At 43.9% G+C, this 26,197-nt stretch overlaps 1 protein-coding gene across 4 annotated transcripts in view; it reads left to right on the top strand.

Annotated features, from left to right (window-relative positions):
• Positions 1-24,640, top strand: part of GPRIN3 (GPRIN family member 3) — a 35,882-nt gene extending 11,242 nt beyond the window's left edge. For 2 of the 4 annotated variants that reach the window (XM_062637602.1, XM_062637601.1), the window contains exon 2: positions 16,210-24,640. In XM_062637602.1, the coding sequence (XP_062493586.1) occupies positions 16,320-18,647 (2,328 nt within the window). In that variant the 5' untranslated portion in view covers positions 16,210-16,319 and the 3' untranslated portion in view covers positions 18,648-24,640. Of the gene's footprint in view, positions 1-1,966; positions 2,014-4,617; positions 4,685-16,209 lie in introns of those variants that run through there. The other 2 variants (XM_062637603.1, XM_062637604.1) reach the window with 2 other exon arrangements.
• Positions 24,641-26,197: the final 1,557 nt, after the last annotated feature.

Raw genomic sequence — 26,197 nt, 5'->3', positions numbered from 1 at the left:
GAATTAATGCCGTATTCTTCCATCTCTCCGTCCCTCTCTTGAAGGCTGACTTTGTGTATTGCATGTGGAATTTCATCCATGGGCTCCTGAACTGAGCTCCATGACCAGAATTTAACTGGCATAAGTCTCCTGTAGTCACCTAGTCTTGACTTGAAATTGTTTACTGCTGACTGTTGAAATGCTTAATCAGACATAGGCACTAAATGACTAATCCTGCCTTTCTTGAGAGAAGGTTTCCTGTTTGTGACCGAAAAGAGTGCAGTCTTTGGGAAAATGGGTTTTCTCTTTTGCACATACACGTTTTTTAGTTAAATCTGTTTGCTTTTTTTTTTTTTTTTTTTCTCCTTATACTTTTTGTATGGCCAGACAGCAGCTTTTTTAATAGTATTTGCTGTTAGTCACCCATTGAAGAAAGAGACCTAACCGATGACAGGAAAAAAATCAGGAAATGGGAAAAAATATCCATCAGAGGCTTAGAAAGACAGAGCAATGCTTATGACATTCAAGCTGAGCATGCAGCATGAGGTAGCAAGAGGTACGGACATGGTTGCCATCAGATATTTAAGCAGTATTAAAACTGCCTTTCAGAGTGATGCTGTACCATGGTGCAAAGCGTGATTTAAAACCATCCATTCCTTATGAACAGTTTCCTGGCCTTAAGCTGTATGAAGCTGTGAAATGGTCTGGCAAGGAGCATGGAGTAGGAGACAGATGGAGAATCAGTGCTGGAAGAGTGTACAAGCCTACTTCCACGAGGCAGAGGGCCAACAGATTTCTCTGTCACATGGACCAAGCAACTTACTTTTTCCTGCACATCCTCTTTTCTCTGGAAGAGCAGCTCTCCCCTTCACCTCTTGCCTCCTCCTGCCTTTTTGCCCAGCCAGAGTTCTTTCAGCAGTTGTGGAGATAGGTCAGCCTCATAAACAGAATAAAGTTGTTGAGTTCATGTGGGAGAAGGCTGGTGTTTCCAGGATCAGCATTTCACCTCATTCTCTATTTTTCTGGGAGAAACTTAGGACTGAGGCACACTAACCTTGAAACTCAGCAGCTGAGCAACACCATCCAGATACTGCCCAGAGAGAAGATCAAGGGGAGGCTAATGAACTTCCAGGGGTTGTGGCTTTTCCCTTAAAAGAAAGGGTGCAGCCTGAGCACACTATGGGGAAAGAACATGTTTTCTGTCCTCCTGGAAAGGAAAAGGGTGAGAGTTTTGAGGTGGTGATGGGGGATTTTCCAAACCATCTGCAGTGCTAACAAAACATCTGTCTCTTTCAAACCACCTCCTGTAGCAGTTTGCATTTGCAAAAATGTTTTTCTCCTGTTGACTTGGAGTAGAACAAACCAAACAGTTTTCCTGTGTATGCCTATGCTTGTGGCTTAGAGTTGTTAATAAATGGATGAGGGAGAAGCGTGAACAGAGCTGAGGTAGTGAGGATCAAGCTGTAGTAATTACCTGGACCGTGCTCATCAGCACCTGAGCAGGGATGAAGGGGAAGATGCAGGTTCCTCACCTGTGTTTGCTGGAGTGGGGCCTGAGTGACTGATAATATGGTTATATGAGGAACACCCAACAAATTGCTTTTGGTGCCCTAGCTCTTTAGCCTCGACTCACTATATCTTCTGACCCAGTCTGCTTCTTTGTCCAGATACTTCTTTATTCCTTCTCTGTCTGCTCTGAGTTCACTTGCTCAAGCATGCAGGGTACAGGTTTATAGGAAGGGCCATTCAGACCAAATTGCCAGCCTTTCTCTCTGCAAAAGCAGCAGCTTACGTAAGAAGGAAAAAACATAATAGAGTTGCTTGCTCAGTATCTCATTGCCTGCTGCCCTGTTCACACTGGACATTCTCTGTTGTCAAATGTTCATACCCCATCCAATCCCATGCCATGCTTGAGCTTTCTGAAGGGCAAAAGCGTTAACAAAGCCTTTTCCAAAAGTGCTTACCACCCTTGTATGAACATCTACAGATCTGCAGTGGTTGCAAGTACTCGTCTTGGGTAGATGGCCTTCCTGGGTAAGTAGCATTCCTTGCTTGTTCAGCTTTTAGGTGGTGCTTTTGGGGTTTTGTGGGTTTGGGTTGTTAGGGTATGTTTTAATTCACAAATGCTGGCAGCAGCATCTTCTGCACCCTTGTTTGATTGTCTAGCTTGTGCTTCAACAGAGGTCCCAGTCTGTTTCACCTCTATAGATTCAGGACTTGCTGTATGGCAGTAATCCAGCAAGAATTTATGTATTTCTTGGTAATGTTTCAGAGATGGATCTCTAAAGCCAGATTCCTATGCTCATGATTGCAAAGAGATTTTGGTAGTAGGTGATAAGTAGGAGAAGGGTGTTCTGTAGTTAAATCACTGGCATTAGACACTTATGACTGCATAGCTTTCTCTCTGATCTTCAGCTGTGTTAGCTTCTGAAGAAGAGGTAGGAGAAGTTCTGGTTCCTGCCTCTGCTCTATACCCTGCCTGTGTGAGCTGTGAATGTTTAATGTGTCTATGCTCACATGTAGCATCCAGTGAAATAACGGAATACATTAGGGTCTTCTGGCATTTCTTGGATGAAAACAGGAACTATTTTCAAAAATAGTGAGCAACTTTGCCTGGCCATTTGCTTTATGGGTATTCCTGATTATTCAGCACTTTCGAGAAAATCAGACTTCTTTGATTTCAGCATTTAGCTTCAATCACCCAGGTTAGGCTAGATGACTATGTTAGTATATATAAAATTTTATGTGCTTGTTTTACGTCTGTCTGCAATCATATATGTATGCATAGTTTGTGGTAATAAAAACTGTATCCATAAATAGGATGTCAATAAAAATGTGGTAGGAAGCCTACCGTGCACCCACAGCTGTCAGATGACTGTTTGAAGTATCTAGTGCTTATCTTCATGAAGTTCCTGTCTGGTAATAAACCATCTTGTCTGGATTTTCATACTGGCTCTAAGGTTGTCGTGCGTTTTCTCCTTCAAATACACCGCTGTGCATGAGGCATCTATGTTCAATGCGAGTCCCGTAATTAAGCCTTAAGCTGTGAATGATCCTTTTTCATGCCCTGCCAGCTTCCACTCCAGCTGACTTAGAAACAAGGACAAAGCTATCACACAGCCCCGCTCACTCACAGCTGTGCTCTAGGAAGGTACAGCCTGACCTCAGTTTACTTGTAAGATTTGCAGGTCAAAGATGCTGGCAGCTTGAGCAAGGAGAGCTGAAACTGCTCCAAAGAGGAGTAAATGGAACACAGCCTGATGCAAGGAGCTCTGCTTTAGGTGATAAACTCAGTAATTGCTTGGGGCTGCCAAGTGTTTTAAGTTTTTGAATGCTTGGGGCATGTTTTGCTTCCATACCATGAAGCAATTTCATATAGCTGGAGAAGGTTGTAGCTTTACTGTATATGAAGGTGAGCTAGATGGAGAGCTGCTTCCGTGAGTGCCAGTCACACTGCCCGTGAACTGTCTGATTTGGGCTTGGCTAGGCGGTTGAGTCAGCCAGCTTCAGTAAAACTGAAGCTTTGTTAAACCCATATGTGATGTATCGTGTTTGAGCTGTCATTATACTTAATGCTAATTATACTCATTAACCAACTTGGCAATTATCCTGAAGGTGATTCAAGTCAAAGCTAATGTCCTTTAGCAGTACCTTTATCACAGTGTGCATTGCTTCAATCACCTGATAAATGGAAATGTTAATATGCCTGGCTTAAAATGCAGTAGAAATGAGGAATATAGGTATGTCCAGAGTTAGACTCAGTGTAAACCTTGAACTCTGCCTCTGAAAGATCTCAGCCCTTGACAGGAGTGGAGATGTCACATTAGCTGGTGTCAGCCATCATGGCCTTGCAGAGGTCCAGGGTATGGCTAAGGCAGAGATCCAGGGCATGGGTACAGCTGTGCCATATCGCATCAGGGAGAGCTTTGGCTTATGACGACTCCAGTAATTAACTCCTAGTATTATTATTAGCTTTGAATGGGTTTACAAAATAAGACATGCTGGATATCTGCTTCCAGCATGTTTGATTGAACTACTTTCCAGATTTTTGCATTACTATCTCTTAAATATTTGCTGTTTGAGGAAGTATTTCTGGGTTTAGTTTGGTTCTGACACAGATGGGGCTTCCCAAGTCTCAGACACTGAATAAGATTTTGTGTTAAGAGCATTGTGATTTTTAAGAAAAGCAGAAGAAGCAGAGAATATCATTATTCCTGAGCCTGTGAAAATCCACATTTAAAACATGGTATAAGGCAGTTGGGTACTTTTGTCACCCTTGTTGGGGCTGGAAGAATAAAAGCACATTGAACCTAAGGATAAAAATACATGCATTGAATAAGCCATTGTTGGGAGACAATTCTAATAGGAGGGAGGATGGTTCCTGTGATTGTTAGCATGAGAGATTTTTACACCCCCGGGCTGCCTGCAAGGGCAATTCTGAAAAGCTATTACCATCAAACACCTGTGGGATAGACTGCAAATAACGAGTTGTTCTTAAAATAAGCTGTCGAACAGCACAGCTATTGGTGTTTTTCTTTGCTACAGGAAGGCAGAGGTGTTGAGAGAGAGACTTGGAAACCGAGTTGGCTTCTTCACCCAGGGAAAGCACTGCAAGCACATTTATGCTGTGGATGGAGATTTAAGAGCTTCTTTTTGTCCTGAAGAGCATTCTGGCTAGTTAATTTCAGGGCTTAAAGATAGTGAGGTAAGGTTTGGGCATTGATTTTTACCTATACTAAGTTGGTATCAATGCCAGTTCCTCCTTGTTCTCAAGCTAAGAGCCAGAACAATAAGTTTCTCTCAATTTACTTAATTTTATCTGATCAGATCTGCCACAGTGGTGGTTGCTGTCATCTGCGAGGTTTCTTGGATGTGTCTTTCAACACCACCTCTCAGCTCAAGGTGGAGGCTGAAGAAGACATGCTGTAGTTTATAGGTTTAACATTTTACCAGCATGTTCCTATGGAGAATTTGCCTTCAATAGGGTCAAGTTGCTGAAAGCCCTCACATGACTGCAGTGCTGTATATGTGGTTAGGCTGTTCCAGCATTTCTGGATATAAAGAATGATGGTGTCACTGATTATCTGCAGTACGTGACAAGTGCTAATTTTTCTGGCTTTGCAGGGTGCTGCTTAGGATGTGTTACCCTGTACCTGCTTGGTTAGCACATTCTGCTTTCCCCATGCCCCACATGCAGTACCTCATCAGTTAAAAAAAACAATAACAAATGAAGTTCTGTCTCTGGTTCGGTCCAATTCCACCAGGATCAACATTCGACAAAATAAAGCGTATAGCCTCAAGCAAGGTGAAAGAAGAGTCTGAGACTGAGATGACAGCTTTTCATGCGATGGTCCCTGTGAAGTCATATCATAAGCTCGCCTGACTGAGGTGAGCAGGTTAGAGTTCTTAGCTGGATGTACAGGTTTGAGTCATTGCCCTCGAGAGAGCATTTACCGGTGTTGTAAAGATACCACTGAATTGCTCCGATTTTTATCTCTGAACACGAAGGCTTCCAACCTGCAGCCATTTGGTTTCCCACAGAGCCTAAAACACATCACACAAAAAGTGGCCTCGCACACGGCTTCCTCCATTGTTTGTTTTTTTTGAGAAGGTGTTTAGCAGGAGGCAGTTGACTAAGGAGATGATTTTGTTGTTCTTACTGCTCTCATTGACAATGACAGGCAGCAGTGGAGTGAAGTGAGAATGTGAAGAAACAGGAAGCAACTGCTGAGGTGGCGGCAGGAAGAAGACAAGATATTTTAAACTGGGGTTTTAGGTGGTTTTTGTTGTGTGTGGTTTTTAAGCCACGAGATAACTGTTTCAGCTGCCAGCCTCTTTATTCACATTAGTTGTGTTTCTAATAGCCAGGAGGCAAGAGCAGACATGGTGAGATCGTCATGGTGCCGTTCTTAGGTTAATCACACACTATGGCAAATTTCTGTTACAGTAATGACTGGTTAGGCTCCGCATCCTTCTTTTCTAATTACATGCCATTTGGAGTAGTTCTTTTCCATTAGGATAATGCCCATAAACAACAATGGATATGTCCTCTGCCAGGTGCCTGTTATGTAAAGATCTATTCCCTTTTCTAATACTGAGCCCAGCATCTTCATTAAAATAATATGATATGAGGAGAACTTTTATTTTTTCAGATGGTGTGTGAGAATTAAACATTATCATTGGGGTTTACCTTATGCAAAAGACGTTCCTCCTGCTACCAGCTCTTCTGAGGAAAAATTTCCTTACTCGCAACATTGGTGTTTAAAAAAAGAAAGTGCTACTGCAACATACTTCTCTGGGCACGGATAATAAGGTTAACTCGGCAGCAAACCAGGCCTAATTATCTACTGATACCAGCGCTACTGGACTGCTTAAGCCATGTTATTATGAGCATTTGCATTTAGTGTGTTGAGGGAATGTTCTTAAGGAGATCAGCATGAAGTTCAGGGAATTTGCTTTCAAGGTTCTGAAAGCATGTTAGAAATAGATAACATCCTTTGTCCCACAGAGCCACCCTTTCCAAGACCCACATACTCTTCAGTGGTTATGTTTTCCTAAACACAAAAAATGTGATTTTGGTCTTGGTCTAGCTCACAACAGATGGATGTCTGCATAAACCTCACCATCCTGCTTGCTGCTAGTTGACTGGGAGTCTTAGCAGAGAAAGCAAGAACTGCATAGGCATTATTCAGTGTTATGCTTTAAAGCTGATCATTCCTCTTTATAATGAAGTCATGTTGGCATTGCTATATATGAAAAAGATATTTATTGTTGGCTATTAAACTGCTCTGAAAACAGGGCTTTTGTTTGTCAGCTGTCAAAGTCCAAATGCATTCAGTTGCATGAAATGCATTAATGATGGGTTGGATTTCACTGTGCTTAGACAGGAGAAGATATCAGGATAGACAAGGAATTAAATTCCCATTTGATTGATGGGTAATTCTGTTGCTTTCAACATCAAACATGAAAGTGGTTTTTGAAAGGCCCATATGACCCTCTGTTCACGTCCCTCAGATACCACTCCTCAGTTCTACTCAATAATGAGCTGAAGAAAAACAATGTGGGAGTGAGCTATGTGAAATGGAGTCAGTCACCTGCCTGATGTGGGCAGCACGTTCCTGGTTTCCTCACATGTGCATGTGTTGGGAGCGTGCTCACAGACATTCTTCCTGAAATGTGGTTTGCCCTTGAAGTCAGGCTGTGTTTCCTTAAAAGCAGCTTCCAGTGTCAGATACTGAAATAAAAAATATGTGCTCATAAATATTGAGGCTAAACATAATAACACGCAATTAAAAAAAAAGAAATTAAGCAAAATATATATCTCTCTGGGTTTTATCCACGTGTCGCACCTCCTCTGGGGTGGCCCAGGATATTAAATAGGAGTGTTGCTGTAGCTTATGCAGCTGTTAGAGCTGGCTGACGGTCAGTGTAGTTGTTTGATTTGGCTGTTTCAATAAGGCCATTTATCCTTCCCTTTCACCTTGGAGGAGGAAGACTGACGGGCTCTTGGTGGTGTTCTGCAGCAAGCCTGGTGTTCAGCAGGAGCTTTTGCACACTTGCAGACCCTCCTGAAGCAAGTCTTCTTACAGGGTGATGTAACCTGGGGAGGAGGCGTGCAAGGAGAGATCATGTCTTTGAAGCCCTGTGCTGTTGCCCGAGACCCCTCTCGGCTGGGGGAGCAGTGGAGCATGAGCTGAGTGGAAAGTAGAGGGGCAGGATGGGGATATGGGGCAGAAGAGGAGACGCTGAGTGAAGGAGTGAAGGGTGATGCATCTTCAGGCTGGGGTTCACCTTCTGTGGCTTCTTCCCATACTACACTGATCTGACCACAGCTTCCCCAGGAAAGGCTTTTTATCTTTGAGGAGGTGAGCTTTGAAGGCCCAGAACTTCAAGGGCAACAGACAATGCCACAGTTCTCTATTTAAATCAGGATTTTCATTCTTCATTTTGAATGTTCTTTATGTCTAGCAATCTTCTCAAGGCTAATTTTCTACCACTTTTAAATATTGTTTTTCTGTGCTTTAAAGTGTTGGAGCACAAAGCAATCCCATTTTTCTTCTGGAAACCTGGAAGAGTTTTGCAAAAATCGGGGTGTAAATCCATAACCACTTGGTCCTTACTCCCATGGAAACAAGCTCTTCTTGCAGCACTTCCACAGCACATGCCAGCCTGCTGCCTTTGGCCATGGCCAGAGGACAGTGACCTCTTCAGCAGAGCCAGACCAGCTTTGGTGCTGAGGAACCTCCAAATGAATGTCACTGGTGTGACCATGGTAGCTGTAAGCATCAGGGTACAGAAAAGGATCTCTTCTGATACAATGATTTGCTGACAGAGATTAAAAGCAAAGTGCAACCAGGAGTCAAGTTTACATGCACGCAGAAGGTATATATTGCTAACAGTGCAGAGGCTCCCATCAGGGCTCTGAACAGGCACCAGAGCTGGACATGGTAGCTGCTGCTTGTCTCCTGCCAGGGGTGAGATGGGTGCTGCCCACAGGGAACAGATGGAGCACACGCTGGGACATGCTGTCTCAGAGCAGAGCAGCGGTTGTACTTCCTTTTAGATGGCTATCTAAATTGAAGGGTAACTAATTATTCTGCTTGCCAGAATAGCAGGACAGTAGAGCTGAATCAGGATTGGTCACTGCACAGTTTTCACTCATCCATGGTGATGGGCCTGCCTATTGAAAGGTGGTTTGCAGATACTCTCACATTTGTGTGCCTGGGTAACTGCTGAAGTGCACACACATGTCTCTGGGCAGTTCTGAACTGTTGGAGCAAGGTTCTCCTCAAGCTCACAAACCCAGTCTCTCGGATGAGCTTGTCAGCATTGTTCTGCAACCGGGCAGCCATGGGACTTACACTGATTTGCACCCTTTGGCCTGAAGTCAGAGAACAGGTGTACCCCCAAATCCGGTTCAGCCTGCCTGAGCTCACTCTTTGTATACCAGTCTAAAGCTGCTTAGTAGTGATTTTTCTGGCAATCCTGAGGTCATGCTAGGGACGGAGTGACTGTTTGTTGCTTCTAAACTGTGATAAACACTGCAAAACCAAAATTACAACTAGATGATCCTTTGTGCTCACTGCTAAGTGCCTGAGAGTGCTTGACAGATCCAGTTTTGGCGAGCCTCTTCTGCAGCCTGCAGGACACTGTGCTCTCTGGACTCTCAGGAATTCAGCAAGAGACTAGGGAGGCAGAGAACGTAGATTTAAAGAGAACATGTGGAAGAGCTACATGCAGAAGCAAAACCCAGCAATGCTATCTGCATGCTGCAGTGAGAAAATGTTGTAAATATTAGATTTTAATATCATCAGAATTGTTTTGGCATCTAGTTGAGTAGACTATATGATTTGCAGGGGCCTCTTGGAAGCGTGTACTTAAGATTTGTCAAAAGCTCAGTGAAATGAAGGAAGATGCAAAACAGTTTGTTTTGCTTTGTATTAGGCCCAGAGGCCACTGAGCCATTCGGTAGGACAGGTTTAACCTATTTTCTCATCTGTAGATTGTGGGCAGCAGGTTAAGATGAGCTTTGTCCTTGTAAAGTGGAGTTCCTGTGCTCTGAACTTTGCAGAGTTAGAGCCTATACCTGTCAGAGAGGTGCAAGATGAGAGGAATAGATGACCACAGAAATGTATTTCTTCGGCTTGTACGAAATGCTCCTAGGAGAATCTTCGGTAGCTGTCAGGCTCATTGGCACTCATCTCTTTTTGGTAAAAAAAGACAGTGCATCTTGCCCTTGATTTTTTCACCCAGTTTTCCCTGGTATATTACCATTACAAAGCAGGGAGAAGCAGAGCCTGACATCGTTTTTAAGTACTACCCCTCTGTTTTATCTTTTGGGCTCGTTTCCGTTTTCCTTTCTGCTTTTTCCATTCTTCAGCATTGTGTCCCTCCCCTAAATGTGACAACACCTATGCAAGTAGACCTGATAGGCACTGTGGGCTGTACCCCAATATCCAGGAGGACGTGCTGCAAGGTCTAGTGATGAGCCTGGCTGTGCCCCAAGCGTGGCAGGAGCTGGGTTTTCCTCGGGCTGTTTCAGTGTGGATCAGTTGGTAGTTTCAGCTATTTAGTATTGCAGCACATGTCACGTGTGCTCCTAGCGTAGGTGCTAGGAAGGCTTATGAAGGTCTGCATGGTTTTGTTTGCTGGTGTTTGCTTTAATACTAAAATGAGTGTCCTAGACTTCCAGTGAGCAGGCTTGTACAAATAAGTGCCCTTTTCTCATGGGGCATGCGTACTGTGAAGGTGGTGAGGGATTGGAGCAGACTGCCCAAGGAAGTTGTGAATACTCTATCCCTGGCAGTGTTTGAGGCCAGGCTGGATGTGACTTTGAGCAACCTGATCTAGTGGAAGGTGTCCCTGCCCATGGCAGGGAGGTTGGAACTAGATGATCTTAAGGTCCTTTCCAACCCTAACTGTTCTATGATTCTATAATTCTGTGTGTGCATTGCCACAGCATTTCGTATGAGCCAAATACGCAGAGGAGTTTCACAAATAGATATGCATTCATTTCAAAGTGATCAAAATGTGTCCTTTGGTTCAGAAAATCCTTAAATTCCTGATGGCCAACAGCAGGAAGGGTATACAGAGGTTCCATGTTTCTGTGTGTATGCTAGGACTTCAGGCTGGCCAGAGCCTTCAAATGGATCTCACTTTTTTCTGAAGCAACTTTCCTTACATTGAAAAAAAAAAACCCAAAAAAACCCCACCAACAAAAAACTAAGGATAATTGAAAACTTTTTCAAATAAACATACACACACCTAGAATTAAGAACTTGCCAAGCAGAAATGTAACTTTCTATATAGTGAAAAAGGAAAGTAAAGGGGTAAGATGAAAAAAAAGTCCTTGTAGGCACACTCATTTGCTCCTAGACATGGTTGAAGCCAGCACAGGAGCTCCTGACCTGCATGAGACTGGCTGGTCCTCTCCAGTCCCTGGGAAATTCCTCCTGTCACCCTTGGTGCCTGGATGGATGCTGCCTACAGGGGCTGCAACATGCCAGCTTATTCTCAGCTTCCTCTCCGGCATTTGTTCTGTAGCCCATTGAGCTGAGCTGTCTTCTCTAATACCCCTTGTAGAGGGGTATGACTGGACCAACCAGGCCTTTAAGGGAACATGATAGTGAATGCACAAATAAGACACAATATCTATCGCAACTTACCCGGTTTCTGCCATTGGGGCAGTTGTGATAGAGCCAAACAAGGCTTCAGGTATGGTCATACTGCTGAGTAGGCCTATAAACTGCTAGCACTGAGCCCAGATGCTGCAACAAAAGTGCTCAAATAACATGATGATGGGCTCTGCTGATGAGCAATGTTGAGGTGAGTTGTAGAGCATCAAGAAGAGATAGGAAAAGATGAATAGCAAAAAAGGGGACAAAACACCTTGTTGCATTAAAAGCAGTCCAGCAATAGGCTGTTGTCCTTCTGGGCTGAGTAAGTCATATTGGTTCACTGGATAATGAAGGAGTAAATGGGTATTTTGCAGTATCTGCTGAAGTGTTACAGACATTCTGTTAACTGAACAGGCAAAGGCCAGTCAAAAGTGCTGCTCGCAGTTGTCCACTTTGCATAACATCTGCACAGAGGGTGCTGCAGCCCTGTGGGGTTGGGCTTGTTGCTTATGCTGTCCACGCCCTATCTATGTCTGGCATGGGTTCTTCTGGTGTTGGCAGGCATGGTCTGCAATAGCGTGTGTGGTCCCCAGGTATAGAAGTGGAAGTGTGACTTCATGCACTTTCTCCTTGAAATGACAGCCCCATCTCTTGGGTGAAGGCAAGGTATCCATGGGCATTCCCTGTCACCTGTTGCGTCCTTGTGATTGTAGTATAAGAGTCTGCCTCCTGGCAGCATCCCAGACCATGCTGAAAGATGGAAGCTGTGTATCTTGCACCTTGCCCTTCGGACAACCTCATTTGTATTTTAATGAACATGTCCTTGCTTTGAGCTGCCCTTCATTTTGTAGTGGCAGTCTTCGTTCCCACAAATAATGAGGGGAAAATAACCCATGAAGCAAATTATTCACAAATAAACACACACCCTTTGACACTAAAAAGAGGAAGTCACAGCGTTTACAGAACATAGCAACTTAATGAACTGGGGGAAGGGAGAACATTGGGTACAGAATGGAAGGATGCAAATGCATATGTATGTTTAAAATTTGAAGAAATGCTCTTCGTGTTCTATGTATTCAGTGGTCTGACATGAGTTAGAGCATGCTAATGTCTTTTCCTCATGTCAAGAAATAAGAAGCTGAATTCCTGCCTTAGATATTTATCTGTGTCCTACCCCATGATGTATGACAATTTTTGTGATAATCTGAGAGATCATATGCTGAGATTAGAACTGTTAAGAGCGTTCAGATTGTCCATTTGTAGAGACAAGGGTGAAGAGAGGGCTCCAAGAATGAGGGGCTCAAGGAGTGGAAAGCTGATGAGAGTCGGGACTTGGGGAGGGGATGCTTGATTAGTTTGGGAGCTGCTTTTTAATTGTTATTAAATTCTTTTTTAAAGTTGAAGGTAGGCAGAGGTGCTGGCAGTCTTACTTGTGTTTCTGAAGATTTTTCAAGAGGGAATGGGAGGCAGAATCTTATTCTGGAATTTCCTGGGAATTTCTTGGATTTATTAAATATGAAGATTTTCTGGGTTTGTTGGCATGCTTGTAAGCAGCAAGAGGAAAATTTATAGTCTTGTTTTACTAGCGAATGGATGTTACCAAAATGCATAGGAGTTTCTTTACATTGGCAGCAATGGAAACTTCTTGAGGTTTGGGGTTTCAGGGATTTCTTTGGTTTTTTAAAGCACATAAAGAAGCACCTACTCAGTGGCAGGAGTCCATGAAGGTCTACTGGCCACATGAGGACTCTCCCAGACCATAAAAGCTAAACATAGACTTTGTCAAAGTTAGAAACTTCTTGTTTCAAAAGGTCCAGAAAAGTTCTAGTTGAGATGAGATTGAAGAGGCAGACTAATTTGGTCTGAAAGAACAAGGTGAAGGTGAACTATGTTGATGTAGAAAATCTGTTCTTATTACTGAAAATTGATTTTTGACCTTTGCTGAGAGACTAATTTCACCTTCTGATAAAAGAGAATTTTGGGTGATTGTTCCAGGTTGGGCATGCAACACTTTAAAAGTTCATCAGTGATCTTGATTTGTTTTGACATGTTTTTTGGCCTACTACTGAGTTTTGTATTTCTGTTTCTTCTCGGTATTTTCTTGCAGTCAGTGTTGCTTGTTGGGTTGAATCCTTACTACTTTGTCAGTAGAATAGTGCTGCCCAAAGGTCCCAGCATTGTTCTTCACTCCTATATAATAGGACTCCAATAATAAAAATGAGACAATAATCATAAATAAGACTCCAATAATAAGAACGCCTTTCCAGTTCTGTAGTTAGTTGGGTTTTCTCACCTTTTCTATTGTGTAAGACTTATATTTAATTCTGATTTTTAATAATTCTTAAGAGAGAGCATTGTCAAAAATTACCACATTTATTTAGAATACTGTAGTGCTTTTGGCTCCTGTTGTTAGGATGGCTCAGTAAAGAGTCTAACAAGAATATAGCTCCCATGACTTGGACAACAAAGTCTTTATAAAAACCTTATTATCATAAACTAACTTGTTTTCAGAATTGTCCTATGCAGTCTAATGACCTGTAAAAGGGTCAGGCAAAATGTTTGGGTTATGCTCTGCTCTGCCATATCATGGAATAGGTCGATGTGTTTTTTTCTGGGGGGAATATCCTCTGTCAGCGTTATATGTTGAGGGCTTGTTAGAAGAATCATCTTTAATTTTCCCATGTGGCAGACGTTTAAATGTGCATTTCTGGTGATGCTGGTGAAGAGCCACTAAATAGCTGGGGAGGATTCATGTGGGGGTTCACATCAGAATTCACTTAATTGAAAAAATGGGAATCATTCTCCCATTAAGTGGCTATGAGTTAAAGACAGCATTACAGCATGCAGATTGCCTTTCCCAGGTTTTGTATAGTGAAGGGCCAAACAGATTTGCTCTGCTGTCTTTATTTCTTCTGAAACAGTTTGCTGGGTATCATGTCTCATCCTGAACTTGGAGTTGGTTTTGTTCCATTATTTGTTTAGTTGCTCTTAAATGAACTCTGGATCTAAAAAAAGATATAAAATGTGACCTGCCCAACTGTATATTCTGGTTTGGTTTGCATTGATATTTGGAAAAGGAAAGAAGAGAGTAACAGAATTTAGATGAACAGATGCCCAAAGCCATCTGCTCTGCTCTTCATAGTCATTAAGATGTTCATAGTACAACAGCGTCAAATTGGAACAGCTCTCCTTTCCTTCAAGACTACGCTGGCTGGCTTTAAAGTGAGCACAAAATGAAGTGAAGATATCTTGTAGGCAGACACAAACTTCCACTGATTTGCAGTCTGGTTTACATAAACTTAGTACTTCTCAAAAAGCTTGTCAGTCATTAACCTTGCTGGAAAGCCATTTTGGAGGGATGCAGGGCTGTGATCACAGATTGAAACTAAGACACTCGGGGTCCTTCAGGGGCAGGATCAGAGTTTCCCAGAGCTCGCATAGCCCAGCAGACTGTGTGAATCTGTGGATGGACAGAGCCCAAAGAGACAGTATAAAAATAATAAATCATCATTATCTGGAAGACATAAAACTTCATGAATAAGAAATAAGTTGCAGCATTTTCCTTTTCTTAGAAAAATAATTTGCTGTATTTGTTTTATTTTTCCTTTCATTGACCACTTTTCTCCTGTTGCTCTTTAAGTACCATGAGGTGCTCGAATTTAGGATTGATTTTACGGAAAGTAAGGAAGTTCTGCTGCCATTCATGCTGAGAGAAAGGAGATTAGGGCTGTTCTCTGGAAAGGACTTTTGCTAGTGGGTAGGGAGGGTCAGGAACAGCTGAGCCATTGCACAGATCCTTCCAGCAGCATCTCCCAAGTAATGCAGCAAGGAAAACCCTGCTGTGTGCCTGTGGAGACATGGGCACACAGAGGCTCAGTAGTTTTCCCACTGTCATCCCTCTGGTTAACACAAAACTTAATGTTCAGACTGTCTCCCAGGTCTCATACCTGTGCTTTGCTGGCAGCATAATCTGGGGAAAGCCTTTTAAATAAGTATAGTTAGCCTGCAGTTTAAATGATGAGTGGGATGGAATTTTTATCACTGGCCACCACCACTCTGCTGACACAGACCGGGATCCAGCCCTTGACCTCCAGCAGGGTCTGAGTTGAGCACTTGTAAGTCCTTTCAAAAGCCCAGCCAACAAGCACATTTGGAGATCACCACCTGTTTGAAGCAGTGGTTTCCCTGCAGTCCTGGCTGGTTTTCAATCTGGATAACTCTGCTCCACCTGCTTTAAATCCCTCCCCCATGCCACTGGGTATGTCATAAGCCCCTCCTGTTCTGTGGTGCTGCAACATTCCCCTTCCAGTTTCATACCACCTGCTTGTAAATTGATTTCTAGGTCATCTGTGCCCCTGTTTATTAGTCGAGCTGGCTTCCTTGTAATTATTTTGATGGATCTAAATGTGAAAGCAGTAGGTATGCGCACAGCTCCAGTGCAGTGCAGTATCTTCTCTTGGTGTTTAGCTGCATCACCTAGCAGGTGGTTGTCACTCCACATTCCTTTTACTGGTGAGGTTTGGGTTCATCCACATTAGTCTGAGTTGACCCGCTGCCCCTATGAGCATGTCCTTGTTGGTAGCTGAGTTAGAGAAGGGCTTTCCATGAGAAGACGTGGGAACTGGTGCTCAGCAAAGGCGTGGGATCCACTCACATCACACAATGGGAATCGGATCTGTTCTTCACATAGCACAACAGGCAAGATAGTACCTTTCCTTCCACAGGTGGCTGTCTAGAGGATTTTATCAGTGAGTTTATCTTATGAACTCAAACTTCCCCACAAAGTCTGCACCCTTTCCCATTTAATCCCTACTTTCATTTCATATTTGTGGGGTTTTTTCCTCCCTCTTGGCATGTCATTATGTTTTCATTAATGTATCAGCAACAGGGAAGCTGTTATGGCTTTGTCCCCTGTATTGTCTTCTCCATCTGGATCTTGGAGTTGGGAGATCCTTGAAATCCGTATCTTTTATGTGGCTCCTACGCAGAACCAGATGCTTTACTTCCACTTTGCCTGCAAGTATTTCTTTCCAAGCTCTAAAACAATGATTTCTGGGTACTTCTTTTTCCTTAAATCTGACTGCTGCTAACCATGTGTTTCTTTCATTAACAGATTAGCTTTACATGAAACCTGTGGCTGACAGCCTGCCCTGTTGTATCCACCGCCTGGCAAAAAAGCTCTGAGGAGAAAGCCGAGGGCAAACCGCATCTCTGAGACAGTCCATGGGGACTGTACCAGATCCTCTGAGATCTGCCAAGCTTTCCCTGGCCACAGCATCTGCGGAGGAGGACCAGCTGGGAGACCGGCATCCTGCTAAGCACCAGCCCCAGTTACCCAGTGGAGAGAAGGCCAGCAATGGCTTCCCATGCACGCCATCCAGCTCTGCTGGAGTTTGCTTGTCTGACCTGAAACGCACAGCAGCTGCCAGCACACAGAGGTGTGAGCAATGCTGCGAGGACGATGCTAGCCAGCGTGAAGCCTTTCCTCTTGGGATCTCCAGCAAAGCTGTGGAAGGGTGTCCTGCATCCATAGAGCCTGCTGGACCACCAGCAGCGGCACCCTCTGCCGCAGGAGCCCCTTTGTCGGGGTGTGGGCCAGAGATGATGCCAGCCCCACAGAGCTCCCGGCAGTTTGTGCAGGGCAGCCAGGCGAAAACAAGCTCCCTGACACAAATAGATGACTCTGTCCTGAAACCTCAGGGGACTGATGATCAGCCAGCACTTGAGGTGTTGAATTATCCTTCCCCAGGTGACCCTGTCAGAGGTAATGAGTCCTGTCCTGCTTCTCAGGCAAACCTTCTGCAAAGAGGGGAGAAAGACAGGGGAGCGGAAAAGTCAGCAAGGCACACAGAAGCTGCCCTGGGAAGAGGCCCACAGACCAGTCTGGAGGCAAAAAGTGGGGCTACAGACACCACGCAGTTGCATCCCACAGATAAGACTGAAGAGGTGCAGAGCAGCAAGGCACCAGCCCAGTCTAGCCACGAGAGCCAGCATCCCGTGCCCAGTGCGGACCCTGGGCTGGGGAATCCAGCCCCTACCCAGCTCTCCAGATTCAGAGAAACAGGTACAATGACGATTCAGCCAGAGAGCAGCTCTTTAACTCAGGAAGCAGTAAGCAGGACATGGCGAGATGCTGAGGTTCAGGCCGTGGCTACTGTGGAGAGCAAATCGGCCTCCACCAGTCCCAGCATCCTTGCTGCCTTCCTAAAAGGGAATCCTCCTCCAGAGGAGAAGGAAGAACTGCACATAATTTACCAAGGAGGGATGGGGCTGAGCCAGTGTGCGCTTACTGACAGTTTATCTTCACAGCAGAAGTCCCCATGTTCTCCTGGTACCACATCAAAATCAACTGTTGTTATGTCTGTGACTGCTTCAGCCCAAACTGAGACTGTCAAACTGCCTGGGGTCCCATCTGATGTGGTGTCTCCAGTGTCAGCAGATAATGCAAAACCTATTTTCCCCATGTCCCCTGCAGCCATTACCTCCCAAGAGACATCTGTGGGTAATGGTGAAATGATGGGTGCAGCCCATGAAGGCAGGGGTGCTGCTCAGCTGCCAGTGGATGCTCCAGTCCCATCAAAGCCCATCCCTGTTGGGCTGCTTGTAGTTGACTCCAGTAATCAAACTCCAGCACAGCATGGGTCTGGTGCTGGTGAACCAAGCACCACTTGTCCTGCTGCTGCCCCAGGAATCCAGAGCAATGTGCAAGATCCTGTCCATGATGCACGAAGCAGTCAGTTATCTTTACTCTGTAGTACTGACAGAGAAGTCAAGGAGAAGGAAGTCCTGGGCAGCTCTGAGCGAAAGCCTGCGCAAAGTAAGGGTCTGAGTCAAGGGGAGGCCATTCCTAATCAATCCATGGTAAAACCAAAGGAAGAAATCTCAATGGTGCTTGATCCTAAAGGAGAGATGAATGTTAGCAGCCAACCTGCTGCTGTCCACATAAAGGCGTCCTCAAAGGATGCAGGTGAAAAGGAGAGCAGAAGACAGGAAGACACTGGCCAGGCTCAGACGGTCGGCAGCCAGAGCCTGCAGGCAGGACTGATGCCTAAGTTGAGTGTGAGCTCTGCACATTCCACCCTTTCTTTGGAAGCATCAGCAGCTCCCCAGCAGCAGGGCCTCCATGCCAAGGAGTCCAGACGCGAGCTTCACACAGCAGCTCATCCTGCTTCAGTTCAGGCCTTACCAAACCTGGGGGAAAACAAAAAGCATCCCACCCCAGCCATGGAGGCAAAAGTGCAGGTGAAGCAGTCCAAACACGTCAGGGATGTTGTTTGGGATGAGCAGGGCATGACATGGGAGGTTTATGGTGCTTCCCTCGATCCAGAATCCCTGGGAATTGCCATCCAAAACCACTTACAGAGACAAATACGGGAACATGAGAAACTGATCCGGGCCCAGAACAGTCAGACCCGGAAATCCATTTCTTCGGATACATCCTCAAATAAAAAACTGAAAGGGAGGCAGCACAACATGTTCCAGTCCATGCTGCAGAATTTTAGGCGTCCCAATTGCTGCGTGAGACCTGCTCCCTCTTCTGTGTTAGACTGACGTGGTTTGCAGGGGTGCATAGATGTCTCTGATGGTAGAGAGAATCCCTGCCCTCAAGTCTTGAGTCCTGCTGTTGTGTTATTGGGGTTGTGATGAAGCAACAGTGGAAAACTGTTCCCTTTTGTTTTTTAAGTAGCCACGCGCTCCATAATGCCGTTATTATTGCCACAGCTGGTGTGTTTCCACTTTACACCCCCATCCCAACTGCTGTCAGATGAAAAGCTAGGCACTTAGCAAAAGCACAAACTTAAATTGACACCTTGCTGCAGAGAGAGCAGCACCTTCTGATACAGCAAGAAGCAGAGAGATTGTCATAAGTATTATGGGAAGTTATTTATGTGCATCGCGAGGTCTTACACAAAGGGGTGGGCTGGGGGAAGCCGGGTAAGGTGAAACTAAGGTTCAACAGCTGTAAAGAACTAATGCAAGACAACTTTCCTGGTAAGTTACCCACACTGAGGCAAGTCTGAAAAGGTTATGGACATTGATCCCCAAGCAGTCTCACTTCTGTTGATACTGCGGGGCATTGTTCTCTTGTAAGCCCCAGAGAGCAGGGTCTTCCCCTCCTGTTGAAATGGAGAGCCAGGCAAAGAGTGAGGAATAAGGCTGAAGGATTATCTCTTTGGGAGAAGTTAAGTCAATGGGATTTTTATGGCTAGAAGGGGAGGTGAGAGGGTGATATATTCTATGGGCTTTGTCTCCCCAGACATGTTTAAAGTGTAAGCAGGCGATGCACACAGGGCACGCAAGGCACGAGAGAACACATCAGTAGATGTACCTGCATCCGACAGTGCGGTGCCCTCTCTCATGCTGTGGCACTCCAGCCAAGTCTTTCAAAAGCAGTGAGCCATTACAGCTCCTCAGCTGGGGTGGGCAGCCCCTGCTCCCAGCCTCCTGTGGCACTGAGCACCTCTCATCCAAATGACTCTTTAAAGTGATGTAGATCTTTTTTCTCTCTCCAGAGATACACAGTACCATTTTCCCATAGGAGCAGGCTATCCTGTGCATCTGGGTCCATGAGCCTACTGGTCTAGCATGTTACACTGATTTCTCCTTTAAAGTCCTTAGCCAATTCTACTTCTTTTGCAGTATTTTGGTGCTTTTCTTGCTGCCTTTCAGAAACTGAATACCATTTATTTAGCCTGTGCGTATTTTGTTTTACCTAATGCTCTCTATATTATAAACCATTACATTGTTAACTTGAAACATTTACTTTACAGAAGTACTGAAATCTTGAGACAATCTTTGATGTATTTCTAATGTTAGAAAAGTTGTAGAAACTGCTAATAAAAGGTAGCTTAGTGACTGTTTCTCCGCAAATGTGATATACAATAATGTCTTAAATGTACGTTGGTTACATTTCTCACCTTAATAATATTTTTCAACCTGGGAAGTGTGTTTCCCACTTGGTTTTTATTCTGTCCATTAGAGTTCATGATGGGAAGCTGGGGAACTCCTGCGGTTTGTAGAAAATTTAGGTTTCAATCCGACAAAGCACTGCAGATTTGGATACTGTAATTCTGCAGAGTACTAGAGTTAAATAGGCATTATTTTTATTCCATTAAAGGTTTTTCATGAATCATGATGATAATTTATTTCTGTCTGTAGTACTACACACCTGACTTACTCTGTATATCTCACAGGTTTACACAGTGTAAATGAGTATTAATATCTTTTTTTTCTTTTTCTGTAAAGCAGATCTTAGGTGGTACCCTTTTATTTAGGAGGCTGGACTTTTTGAGTGTATCAACTGCCAAGCCTTCAAAGCAGCTGTCTGGGGCAATTTTTCCCCAGCAGAGAGGTAAAATGCTGTAAGATACAGTATTTTAACCAAGTTCACTGCAAGGTGTTGCCCATAGATGTTGTATTGAATTGACTCCGAGGTTTCATCTGGTATATATTTGGAGGCTTTATAGCACGTTCTTGTTCCATTTCTGTACATTACTTCGAGTCCTCTCCCACTTGATGCTGAATTGTTAATTCTGAAATACCACATTAGAGAGTGTCTTCTCACCTCTGCCTGCAGGAGGAAAGTCTCATGCCCTTTTTCTGTTAGTACTACTGTTTCCATCCCCTCCCTAGAAGCGTCTGAGATGTGTTATTTCACGTGAAGTTTTGTGCGGGATTAACATTGGCAGTATCATTAGGTCAGGTTAGTTGACAAGTTCAGTGTCTCTTACCACTTTGCATCTGTCAGCCCTGAAGAGGTTCCCCAACTTGTCTGCAGTGTTTGCTGTGTCCTGTCCAGGTCCAAGGCTTTTTGCTGCTCCTTTTGCCTACCTTCTGCCCCTTCCCTTGCTAGCTGCTGCCCAGCCTGTCTTCCTGTGAAAAGATGTCCCTTGGCTCAGCTTGCATCCCTCTTGCTGCTGTCCCACTCGCTTGTACCATTGTGAGCCGGCTTATTCTGAACTGCCCCTTTACAAATATGCTGAGTCTGAATATATAAATGGATTGTCATATTTTTTTTCCAGAGGAGAATAAATGGCTATTGCACATTCACCACTTTCCATGAATTTTATCCTTTAGCTTAAGCTCTCCAAAATATTTCTAGCATATGGGTATAAGTTTCTTTATTGAACCAAACTGGGTTTGGCAACGGATGAGCAGGGTGTTGGGCCAGCACTAGAATTAACTCTTCTTTGTGAGGAATGGAAGGTCCGTCCTTGTTCCCTGCAGCTGCTTCCATCTGTGAGTCTTCACCACACACACCTCCCTCCCTATCCCAAATGACCTTTCTTCCAGGAAGATCTCATCAATACATACGTGCTGCAAAACACCAATGGACAAGTTACTAAGTTACATCATAACAACTGCATGAGCATAACTGGAAAAAAATAGTGGTCAGCAGAGTGCTGTGCTTTTGTACTCTGGTAAAGACAAATGCAAAGACAAACAGCAGAATGTCAGTGATGCTGCCTGCTGGGCACAGAAGTCCTGCAGGGGTGCATTTGAAGCCAAGCAATAATGTGCCAAAACCCAGCACACAAAAACAAGTCAATAATCACCAGTGCATCTCATGGGAAATACTATAGGTTTTCACTTTGCCTTGCTTAGGGCAGACAGTAGGCAACCTGTTAGTTTAACACTGGTAATTTATGCTTTCTCTTGCATAGAATCTCTAGATAACGACATAAATCCTCATGCGGATGATGCATATTTCACCAGCAGCAAAACAGAACTATGTTTTGGGTAGCAAACAGCAAATATTCTGCATGTGAGTGGTCTTGTAGCAGTCAAGAAGGACTATTCTTGTCAAAAATGGAAGCGTGCTGGGCATAGTAGTATGGCAAAGGGTAGGGGGAGATGATCTGTGTGCCACCACTACCCTCTCTTTCTCTGCCCAGTGAACCAGAATCATGTTATTTGGTTGGATGGTTAACAACCAAGGAAATCCATTTGGGCTAATAAAAAGAGGATTCAAAACAGAAAGGACATTGTCATTCCCAAGAGTAAATCTGTATTGAAAAAAAAAACAAGAGAAACCTGTGTTGCAACCTAGCCAGCTGAAGTAACTCTTAAATTCTGTTTGTTAAGATGAGAAATTTGTGAAACAAGCTAATTGTCAGGAAATTCTTCCCTGTTGGTTGGATCTTCCGGGAAGTTTGACATGGTCAGAACCATTAATAAAAGCAGTGAATGAGAATGGAAGAGTTACTTCTAATTTCACTTTAGGAGCATGAGACTAAGCATGTTTCAATGTTACCAATACAAATCCTGAGTTGAAGGAGAATCTTGTTGCATGCAATTTGCAATATAGTCCTGGATTTCGTATGAGGCTTTGACATTCACCACTTGTTTGGTGTCTGCCAGCTTTGTGTTGCTGTGGGCACAAGTGCTGAAATCCTGCCTTGTTTCTGCTGACTTGATTTTGAAAAGAGTGTGGAAAGAGCTGGAGGGACAAGGAGGAGAATATTTGCTTTCTCTATTTCAGAGGAAGAAAACCTTCTTTTGACTATACAAGACAGGAGGAAGGGACCACAAGAGAAGTAAAAGGAAGCTGATGCAGATGCTTCACAAGGAATTCCCAATCCTATGTCTGTAAAGCCAGCGTTTTGCCCATTTGCTCATTCTGAGCACACACTTTTGTCATATTGTCAGTGTCCCATGGCTTTTAGGAAAATTAACGTTTCTAAAGGCTGTATATTTTGCTAGTGTGTATAGACATATACAAATGCGATTTAAAAAAAAAAACCACTAGGCAAACAACCTCAGTTTATTACTGCTACTGCCACCTAAGAGCTTGTAAAATGCACTGTTTGGAGAAGTATAATCAAGGGACTCAGAAAAGGTGAATATATGCTCTAAAGATAACACTAGTTTTTATCTTGAATTTCATTGCTATGTTGAAGTGTTAGAAGTGGAAATCTGAATGAAAATCAGTATTGAAGTTGATGAAAAATTCAACTTGGCTGCCACTAGTTTTCAGTTTGGAAACCTGATGAAATTTGCCATACCAGTGTTTCATTACTTAGGTCAGTATATACAAGGTTTCTATGGAACTAAAAATGTTACTAGCTTATTAGCTTTGCTGTCTGGTACTGCGTCTATCCTTCTACACCACTGGAACGGCTGCAGTGTTCTCTTACGGGCCTAAATTATCCCACTTGAGTCAGTGTAGATGTTTAAAAGAATGAAGTATTAGAGCTGAATGGACCAAACTGAAATTGGTATCCTTTTAATGTGGATTTTGCATCAAATCATGGCAAGGGAGATTTGCAATGTGAAACATTCTTTCATCATTCAGGCTTCTTTAAAGAAGAAAATGATGTTATTACTGAGCCGAATCACATAGAGAGGAAATATTTTTTCCTCTAGGAAAACATTCACTGTAGATAAGGTTATGTATGCATGTGTCCATGTTGAAAAGGAGTGTGAGAGTACGCAGGTCTCATGCATTACTCATACTCCAAGATTATGTTTTTTCCCTTTGCCCTTCTGATTGACTGCTGGAGGCTTAGCATTTTCCACAGCTTTGAGTCAAGTTAAATCACTCTGCAACACGGAAACAGTGATTCTCTCCTTATTGGGTCTCTAAACAGCCGTATCTAAAAAACCCACCAGCTAGCCAGTCTCTGTGCCTAGACTTTCAGCAGAAGGTACATTGGCTGGGGTGTGCAGAGATGTACACTGGTTCTTGAGTTTTGTGGAAATCCACACTTACATGTACAGAGCAGTTTCTGCACACAAACTATGTGTGACAGCAAGCATTTGAGCTCATTAGGACTAAAAACCATGTCAACTGGGTCCTATTTGAAGTATCAGATCTTAAGTTTTTCTTAGCTTTCTGCTTAGACTGACACTCTCTGGAGTCGAAATCAATGACCATTCTGCCAGCAAAGTCTTGCCAGCACTTGTCTGCTGCAGAATATGAGTCTCTCAGATGCTTCTCGGGAGCTCTGTTACAATAGGCAACCCTGCTTGAGTGTCCTCCTGGTATTTCCCTTAGCCCAATTCATAATCATTAGTTTCAAGTACAGGAAACACAACTTTAGACATTGCCCTGGGGAATTTCAGTAAATCAGAAGAGAAAGCTCTATGTGTTCATGGTACATAAAATCACTTCTGAAGTTAAGGTCTCAGTTGCACAGTGAAAAGTGTCGGGAGTTTCTACCCAGAGTTAAAGGGAGAGAGAGTAGGTGAACTTTGAATTCCTGACTGTTGCAAGCGCCACAAAAATGATGGTCATGAATCAGTCAGCAGCAGCAGAAAAACAACTTGGGGGCTTCTAATGACAACTAATATTATCGTGGCTTTATTATTTTTATAGTTACACTGACTGAACATGATGTACTGTACAAAGTAAAGCTAGTATTAGGCTTTCAGGTGTGTCGTGGCATTCAAGACATAGCAACAGAAGTTTGCATGTGAAGAAGACTTACAGTGCTACTAAAGCAATGTTACCCACCCGATCGAGTCCCTTAGGAATTTAATGTTTTGCTGTTTTACATCTCCTGGTTTCCATGCCAAGTATAATAAAATGAACACTGTCTTAACTGTTCTGGGTCTCTCTTTGTAGGCTGACATGGGGAAAGAAAGGACTTTCAAGTGTGGCCATTCTGGCTAAATCTGTGAATGTAACACAGAGCAGCTGTGAAGGGCTTTCTGAATTCAGGCCTGAGACCTGGCACCCTGCAAAGCTTGGTGTGGTAGAAGCCATCATGTGCTGTCCCTGCCAGAAAAGATACCCATCTGCTTCCTTCTGTGTAAGTGCTGTTTTGTCTTTTCAGAGCTGTTTGGGAGCACAGGCTTTTCTGTGGGGCTGATACTCTACCCTTTCACATGAATGCACTGTGCCTTTCAGCGGCCCATTTCCACACAGCAACACATTATTCATCCAGCTCAGCACCCCAGGAGCCAAGGTGGAAAGGGCAGCGTTTTAACCCTGAGGTGCCACTGCTGTAGCAAATTGTCACCACTATCCACCAGCATGCCTTCACACCATGCAGAAAGCTGAGAGTGTCAGCATCAGAGTAACCTGAACCATTTTCCTACCCAAAAAAGAAATAAAGCTTTGTGCAAATAGTGCAAAAAAGCATAAGATAACAGACTATGGCAGTGAAGTACTTTGAAACAGCAGCGTTACAGGTATGGTATTCTGTGTGCCTGGCTACATCTAGAGGGCATGAGGACCCCACCTTGGTGTACTCTTTCCTACAGCAAGGGGAGAGGAGTGGAACAGACACTGAGATAATGTGGTTGCATGGTGCCTCTGCTACCAGGGACATTTCTGCCTGGAGCCAGCTTCCCAAAACCAGTTGTTTCCTTTGCTGTGTCTCTGTACTTGTGGTTGGCTACTAGGGTTCAGGCTACTTCAACTAACTGCCCAGTGCTTTGGGCAGTCATGCAGGGTATTTTATTAATGAGCTTTGCTGGATTCCTTGTCACACAGTTCAAGTTTGTGCATGCCAGTGACTGCCAAAGATTAGTCCCAGACCTAAACTGCCATGAGCAGGGCGTTTCCCTGCAGTAGCTATGTTCATTCAGCTGTGTGACACAGTTGGCAAGCTCTCTTAGTAGGCAGGAAAACTGGGGTGTCCCTTTCCCACTTCAGCCCTGTAGTCTTGCTATAGTAGGGAAAAAGCCTAGAGAGCTCCCACAGCACTGACGCAGCAGAAAAAAGACCAGTGCAGAAAGCATTCTATCATCCTATCAAACCAGTGCACATTTTCCATCTGTCACAGGTTTTATATCATATAACATAGCAGTTATAGGGATATAGTGCCTTCATATATAAAGAATAAGTCTGGCTTCTTCATGCATTAGCTGATTTACGAAGGATGTGAGCTTTCCAACCAACAGCACAACATCCTGGGTATCTGCTTTGCTTCTTTAACCATCTAAAGGAACAACCATGCCTTTAGGGATTCAAATGCCATGTAAACCACTCTGTAGATGGTGGCAGTACTGTGAGTGGAAAACTTAAGATTCCTTGCCAAATTTCAAATTACTCCTTTGAGAACCATCAATGGCTAGTTTTGCTAGCCAATGTTTTATAAAATAGGCACTTTAATCTGCAACTGAGTATTTAGATAAATATGGCCTCATTTGTG

Source organism: Pezoporus occidentalis, unplaced genomic scaffold, assembly GCF_034315485.1.
Source record: "Pezoporus occidentalis ecotype Australia unplaced genomic scaffold, CSIRO_AGI_Poc_V1 ctg53, whole genome shotgun sequence".
Classification (NCBI taxonomy): domain Eukaryota; kingdom Metazoa; phylum Chordata; class Aves; order Psittaciformes; family Psittacidae; genus Pezoporus; species Pezoporus occidentalis.
This window is presented reverse-complemented; position numbering and strand designations above follow the sequence as displayed.